This window comes from Myotis davidii, unplaced genomic scaffold (genome assembly GCF_000327345.1).
Source record: "Myotis davidii unplaced genomic scaffold, ASM32734v1 scaffold438, whole genome shotgun sequence".
NCBI classification, from domain to species: Eukaryota; Metazoa; Chordata; class Mammalia; order Chiroptera; family Vespertilionidae; genus Myotis; species Myotis davidii.
Window position 1 is genome coordinate 2,693,615 of NW_006290031.1, and position 7,908 is coordinate 2,701,522.

At 36.9% G+C, this 7,908-nt stretch overlaps 1 protein-coding gene across 12 annotated transcripts in view; it reads right to left on the reverse strand.

The window, feature by feature from the left end:
• The window catches only part of LARP1B (La ribonucleoprotein domain family member 1B), a 90,855-nt gene that overhangs the window by 65,286 nt on the left and 17,661 nt on the right, over nucleotides 1-7,908 (reverse strand). For 11 of the 12 annotated variants that reach the window (XR_001513693.1, XM_015563318.1, XM_015563317.1 and 8 more), the window contains 2 exons: nucleotides 3,651-3,794; nucleotides 3,005-3,170 (listed from right to left, as the gene is read on the reverse strand). Coding sequence is in view for 11 of the 12 variants with exons in the window: in XM_015563318.1 (XP_015418804.1) it covers nucleotides 3,005-3,170; nucleotides 3,651-3,794 (310 nt within the window). In the remaining variant the exon portion in view is untranslated. The remainder of the gene's footprint in view (nucleotides 1-3,004; nucleotides 3,171-3,650; nucleotides 3,795-7,908) is intronic. The other variant, XM_015563320.1, reaches the window with a different exon arrangement.

Below are 7,908 nucleotides of genomic sequence, written 5' to 3' on the forward strand. Positions count from 1 at the left end.
GAGGGTGGGGGAGGGGAGGGTAAAGGGGAAAGAGCAACCAAAGGACTTACATGCAGGCATAGAGGCCTAACCAATGGACACGGACAACGGGGGGGTGGGGGGGTGGGTGGAGGGTGATGTGGGGACAGGGACACATATGTAATATCTTAATCAATAAAAAATATATTAAAAAAAATAAAAAAATAAAAAAAATAACTACAATTTCCAGGATACAAATATGAAGTATATATTTAACAAGGCACTTGAGAAACACATGTTTAAATTATACCTTCCGTATAGAAAACTAAGAATTCTAAAGAGACAGATCAAGAGAATAAATGGGGGGAAATGTAGAATTCAAAAGAAATACATGACATCAATAATGATATGGTCAGCCCATGCAAGAGACATGTAAGGAAGGAGGAGGAAGAGAAAATGGCATTGCTGATAAAGGTTGTAATACTATGGTAGGGTTAACATTCTGCCTCCTTAAGACCATGATGTAAATAAGGTGCTGTGTATACTAACCTCCCACCACCCTTTGTTTTTCTGTTACATAATTAATCCTGGTGTGGACAAATAAAGTTTTTATTTGTATGTAAAAAAAAATAAATAAATAATGATATGGTCAGCAGCTTAATTCTATACTGTTCCCAAATAGAAAGTTAGCAAAGTTGGGTGCTCATACATTTGGGTGTAAGGTTGGGTGACTAAGATACACTTGAAGTATTTAAGTCAAATTCTACCTGTGAAGAAAAAAAAATCACCTATAAATGAAAACTGACTTTGACCTACTTTTCACTGGAGGAAAAAATATCTTATTTTAGAAATATAAATATCCAAGTTGTTTCTTTATACTCATATTTATCCAATTATCACAGTGCAAAGCTCCCTTGCATCAGGGAAATATTACTGACATTTCAGCAACATTAGTAAATACTTTATTTTTCAACAGTGAAAAATAATCTAAGTCTTAAAAAAATTTAACATTCTGATTTTTGTTATACTTCAAATGCCCTTTCACAGTGCCTGGAATGTGATGAGCACAAATATATGTTCTTAAATTCTAAATCATTTAAGGCATTTTATTTATTCAGAAGTTAAAATTGTTCTTTAGTGAAAACGTCTCTGAATCATTAAGATGCCTTTTACTCTAGTACTTTGTGAAATTCATAAATCACCCTAGTATCTATAAGATATTTTTTTGAAACTTCGTATAAACATACTCGTATCTATATCTTAATGCCAAGGACTGTCCCAGCTAGAAATAACAAAAATCTTGAATTTTCAATATTTTGACATAAAAAAAGTATACATCTTCAGTTAAAATCATTTTAAAAACTCCATAATCGGCTCAGCCTCTTACTTCAAAATTCATTCAGCATAATTTTCCACGAATAAAAGTTTTTCAGTAACTTCTTAAAGAGAAAAATGTAAACCCTAATCAATGAGCCTACTATGTATGAAAAACCTCAAAGATACAAAGTCCACTGCCAGGTCTCAGAAGGGATCTGGGAAAAAGAGTTACAAAAATATAAGAATAGTAGTTTGAAGTTGGCAGCCACATGCCAAAAACTTTCTGTCCATAAAGTGTTTGCATTCACTGTAAATAAAGAAGCAAGACCAAAATAAACAAGCTGCTTCGTATTGTAAGCCAATCAAATCAACATCTGGATAATGTTGCTGATGACGAAATTATTTTCTAGCTGTGACTGGTTTGGCTCAGTGGACAGAGCGTTGGCCTGGGGACGTAAAGGTCCCAGGTTCGATTCCAGTCAAGGGCATGTACCTTGGTTGCGGGCACATCCCCAGTGGGAGGTGTGCAGGAGGCAGCTGATCGATGTTTCTCATCGATGTTTCTAACTCTCTATTCCTCTCCCTTCCTCTCTGTAAAAAATCAATAAAATATATATTTTTTTAAAAAGAAATTATTTTCTAGTGACAGAGTAGGGTCCATTTTCTTTCTCAAATATAAATAGATGTTTTTAACATGCTTGTGCCCTTTCAAAAATAACTTTCTGCATTCACCTTGTAAGGTTACAAAAATTAAAATTTCAGCAAATTGGTAAAGCAAATCAGTTGGAAACATTTTTTTTTCCACCACTATATTAACACTATGTAAATATGCAAACATCCTATACTACACTAATATGAAGAGCTATTTTTTTTCTTAAAGATAACAGAACTAATGTTCTCTTAACCAATTTCAGTATTCAGAAAGCAACTATTATGAGAACTATACAGAAATCTCAACTAAAAATAAGGTAGTCCTCATTTAATGTGTCAAAGAATGAAAACTTAAAAGTTAAAACAGAAACTTAAAACTCTAAAGTCAATTGCTAAGCAAGTTTCAAGACAATGTTCTTGTAAAGTATATGGTTGTCTAACCACGGTGCTGTATACCTGAAATAACAAAGTAACAATGAATGTAAAATGTAACTGAAAAATAAAATTTAAAAGATAAAAATCACTATTCTTGCCACCCATATTCATTTGCAAAATCTGTTAATAATCCAAACTTCTTGCTCATTTAGAATATATAGTTTTCTATTATTTTTAATTGCTCATAATTATGCCATGACATTATAAGTAATATCTTTTAAGCAAATACCTAAACAGTAGACAAAGCAATATCATAAATAACATGAACCAAATATAAATTTTTAAAAATACTTATTTTATGAACATATCCTAAAAAAGAAAAGAGAATACAGCCCTGACTGATATATAGCTCAGTAGGTTGGATATCATCCCATGTACCAAAGGGCTGCCAGTTTAATTGCCAGTCAGGACACATGCCCGGTTGCCCGTTCGATCCCTAGTACAGGGTGTAAAAGAGGCAGCCAATGGATGTTTTTCACATCCATGTTTTTCTCTCCCTCCCGCCCTCAACAAACCCCCCGCTTTTCCTAAAATCAATAAAAACATTTTTAAAAAATCACAATACAAAATGCTATCAATGATGTTAACTTTTGATATTGCAACAAACTTTATCATTACATCTACTTACAGCTTATCAACTTACATTTGGCGCTTAATATACTCTTTGAGCAATGCTTCTTCCACAGGATATACCTGTACACCAGTACCATCATCATAGTAATACATCATACTGGTATTAAGTTCTGTTTGAAATGGTTGATCAGTCCTTTCGCCATGTTCTCGATAAGCATATGAATAATCAAAGTTCACTTGATGAGAAGAAAAAAAGGAAAGGTGGTCACAAACTTTTTTAAAAAACAGAAAAAGTTACTATAAAGAAAAATTCAAAGTACAGTACTTCAAGGGATAAAAAATAAAATCATTTATATTATCAGACAAGTAAATTAGTTACATATGACATAGGGGGAAAAAACTAAGGCTGAAGGCTTACACACATCTTTCCATTTTTCTAATAAAATAAAAAAAAAAAGACCTAGCCAGTGTGGCTCAGTGGATAGAGTGTCAGCCTGCAGAATGAAAGGTCCCAGGTTCGATTCCAGTCAAGGGCACATGCCTGGGTTTTGGGCTCAATCCCCAGTAAGGGGCGTGCAGGAGGCAGCCAATCAACGATGCTCTCTCATCATTGATGTTTCTCTCTCTCTCTCCCTCTCCCTTCCTCTCTGAAATCAATAAAAATATTTTTTAAAAAAACAAACCACACACACACACACAAAAAAATCATGCCATACATCGAGAATTTCCTCTGCCTCGGCCTCTTCCCCGTCCTCGGCCTCTTCCTCGGCCTCTTGAGGAACCTCGGATATTGCCACCTTCACTTCTTACACTGGAAACTTCATCTTGATCATCTCTCTTTTCTCTATCACGTCTCCAACCTTTTTGAAATAAAAATAGTTTTATATATTCCAATTTGCAGCTATGAATAACATGATTATCTTTATGAAAACCTGGTAACCACTTCTCTTCACTTTGTATCTAGTTATTTAGTAACCAGGCAATCAATCTTTAGATAGATACAAACTTAAGAGATCCCATAGAAATCTGTCAAAATGTCTCTGGCAGCCCTAATTGGTTTGGCTCAGTAATAGAAAGGGTCCTGGGTTTGATTCCAGTCAAGGGCATGTACCTTGCTTGCAGGCCCATCCCCAATAGGGGTGTGCAGGAGGCAGCTGATCGATGTTTCTCTCTCATTGATGTTTCTAACTCTTTTTCCCTCTCCCTTCCTCTCTGTAAAAAATCAATAAAATATATATATATTTTCAAATGTCTTTGGCATAAAGGGAGCCCACAAAAGTACTGACATATAAAAAAGAAATTCTAGCCCTAGCTGGTTTGACTCAGTGGATAGAGTGTCAGCCTGCGGACTCAAGGGTCCCAGGTTCAATTCTGGTCGAGGGCATGTGCCTTGGTTGCGGGCACATCCCCAGAAGGGAGTGTGCAGGAGGCAGCTGATCGATGTTTCTCTCTCATCGATGTTTCTAACTCTCTATCCCTCTCCCTTCCTCTCTGTAAAAAAATCAATAAAATGTATTTAAAAAAAAATTCTAGTAAGTAAAAATAACCTACTAAAAAAATACTTATTTTCACAAAATGTTTAAGGAAAGGGTGTTTCTCTTATTTAAGGGTATAAAAGAGGTTTCTCTTATTCATTTTTTAAAATTTAAATCCTTTATTGTTTAAAGTATTACATAGGTCTTCTTTCTCCCCCACTAACCTCTCCCCGGCCACTCCCACCCCCCAAAAGGCGTTTCTTTTAAAGAAAAAATAAATAAAACCACAAAACATACTGAGAGTAGATATCTGCAATACAGTACACAAATTATAATCAGAATATACAGAAGTCATACAAAGGTCTTATACACAAACGTGCACACACTGGAGCTCATAGGGAAATAGCTAGAAGACAGGTAGGGCAAACTAAGAAATGCAAATAATAAATATAGAAAATGGTTCTTAGCCTCATTGGCTGTGAGAGATGCAAATGAAGACAATGAAAGAGCATTTCATCTGCTCCACTCAGACAAACATTTCAAGGTCCTGCCAATATCAACTGTGAACCAAGATAGTAAAGACAGAGTATCTGTATACTGCTAGTCAGAGAAAAAATAGACACATCCTCTTTAAAATATTGGAATAATTAATCACACACACACACACACACACACACTAGAGGCCTGGTGCATGAAAATTCATGCACTGGGGGTGGAAGGGTCCCTCAGCACAGCCTGCCCCCTCTCACAGTCCAGGAGCCCTTGGGTGATGTCCTACTGATGGCTTAGGCCAACTCCCCTCTGCGGAGGGCGACCAGGCCGGCCTCACCCCCTCCCCACTGGTGGATGGGGGGCAATCTGGGGCCAGGCCAGCTGGGGAAGAGGCTGCGGGAGATTGAGACACAGCAGGTCGCACCCCATCCAGCCTCTGTGAAAGCATGGCACCAGGACTGGCCCACCGCCACTGCCTCTCCCGTGCTGCCTCTGCGAAAGAGACTGTAAGTGCTGGAACTGCCCGTGCTGCCGCCTCTCCTGTACCGCCAGCCCTCAGCCCTCGCAGCTGCTGCGGCTTTTGTCTGGAAGGACATCCAGTCTATCTGGTCTAATTAGCATATTACCCTTTTGTGTGTGTGTGTGTGTGTGTGTGTGTGTGGATATATATTTTAGATATATATATATATAGATAGATAGGTAGATAGATAGATAGATAGATAGATAGATAGATAGATAGATAGATATGCTATAGATCAGGGTTTTCAACCTTGACAATATAGACATTGTGAGCCAGATAACTCTATAATGTGCAGGGCTATCCTGCAGTATGGTATGATGTTTACCATCATCCATGGCCTCCACCTACATGCCAGTAGCACACACTCATCTCCCAACACTCCCCACCTCCAGCTATGAAAACCACTGTTATCATCAGTCAATATCAAATGTCCCCTTGGGAGGAAAAAAAATCACTCCCATTGAGAAACACTGACCTAGACTCTGCAAATTCTTCCCAATAATAGTATTCTCCAAATATTTCTGCCTAAACCACAGTAAGCCTTTTTTTTTTTCCATCCTCACCTAAGGACATCATTTGAAAGAGAGAAGATATATAGAGAGAAAGGGGAGAGGGGATAGAGAAAAAGAAACATCCGTTGGTTACCTCCCGTGTGTGCCCTGACTGGGGAATGAACCTGCAATTTATAACAGTAGCATAACTGGGAATCAAACCGGCAACCTTTTTGGTGTATGGAATGATGCTCCAAGCAACTGAGCAACCTGGCCAGAGCCAAATTAAGCCTATTTTATGTTATACTGTAGTATACAAGTAAAACATTTTTGTAATTTAAACACAATTGTCATAATAAATTTACTATGTGAAGTCTCCCAGTCTATCAATTTTTTTTACATATTTGATCATGACCCAATACACCAATTTTATAATGCATCTTATGGATTGCAGTCTAAAGAAATTACTCTAGAGAACCTCCTGTATACACTTACTGGAAAACATGCATAAAAATGTTCACGAAAGCATTTCAATATCAAACAATTGCTAACAATTCAAAATGTCCACTAACAAAACAGATTTTTTTAAATATACTTTATTGATTTTTTACAGAGAAGAAGGGATAGGGATAGAGTTAGAAACATCGATGAGAAACACTGATCAGCTGCCTCCTGCACACTCCCCACTGGGAATGTGCCTGCAACCAATGCACATGCACTTGACTGGAATCGAACCTGGGGCCCTTGAGTCCACAGGCCAATGCTCTATCCACTGAGCCAAACCGGTTACGGCTACACTTTTTTTTTTAGGGCCTGTACATGGGTTGCGGGCACCTCCCCAGTTGGAGATGTGCAGGAGGCAGCTGGTCGATGTTTCTCTCTCATCGATGTTTCTAACTCTCTATCTCTCTCCCTTCCTCTCTGTAAAAAATCAATAAAATATATTTTAAAAAATAAATAAAATAAAATAAAAAAACAGATTTTATCAAATAGTGAAATACCCTTTAGCAGATGGGGGGAAAAAAGAGAATGAATCACAGCAATACAACCAATATGTATAAATGTAAGAAAACTAAGTAAAGCCCTGGCCTGTGTGGCTCAGTTGGTTGCAGCGTAGTCCCAATTCCTGATACCCTAGGGCATGTGTGGGAGGTAACCAATCGATGTTTCATTGTCATAGTCAATGTTTCAATCTCTCTCTCTGAAGTTAAAAAAAATTAGTGTCAAAGACTATGAACCTTAAAAATTACACTAAGTAAAAAAGATTAGTGCCAAATAATATGTAAGTGGAGTCATACTGGATGTCAATTTCAAAAACATTAAAATAATAAAGCTTGAGGCTTTTTTTTCTCAGAAGGGAGGCAAAGAGATGAAAACTGCAGAGGGCACACAAACAGGTAATACTAACATGCATTTTTAATATTAGTCTTCATAACCTTATACATAGCAGTGGGCAAAAGTAGATATACTTGCTAGTAAGAAGAAATATATAAGAATAAGCTGTTTTTGCATATTCATGACTGTAAACCTACTTTTGCACAATCCTGTATTTTCTTATATACCCAAAATTTAACTTAAAAATGTAATTATGAACATACTTTTATAACAAAACATTGATATATCTGAGAAACTGATAACAAAAGAAAAATTTTTCTGTAGATAGCTCTTATAAATTTAAAGTCATATTTTGTGGAAAATTTAGTAAATATAACTACTGACTAGATTTTTAAATTGCTGTTAACTAGATTTTAGATATAAGGGAATTAATTTTGACAAAAGAAAAAAAAGAAAAGGAAAAGGAAGAAGAGAGAGAGAGAGAGAGAGAGAGAGAGAGCGAGAGAGAGAGAGAGAGAGAGAGAGAGAGAGAAAGGAAGGCAGGCAATAGTCATGGGTGTCTGAACCTCAGAGGGGGTGGGGAGGGCATCCAGGTGAGAGATGCAGACCACAGGAGAATGTCACAAGCTGAACAGAGTGAGAAAGGACTTAAACATAAAAG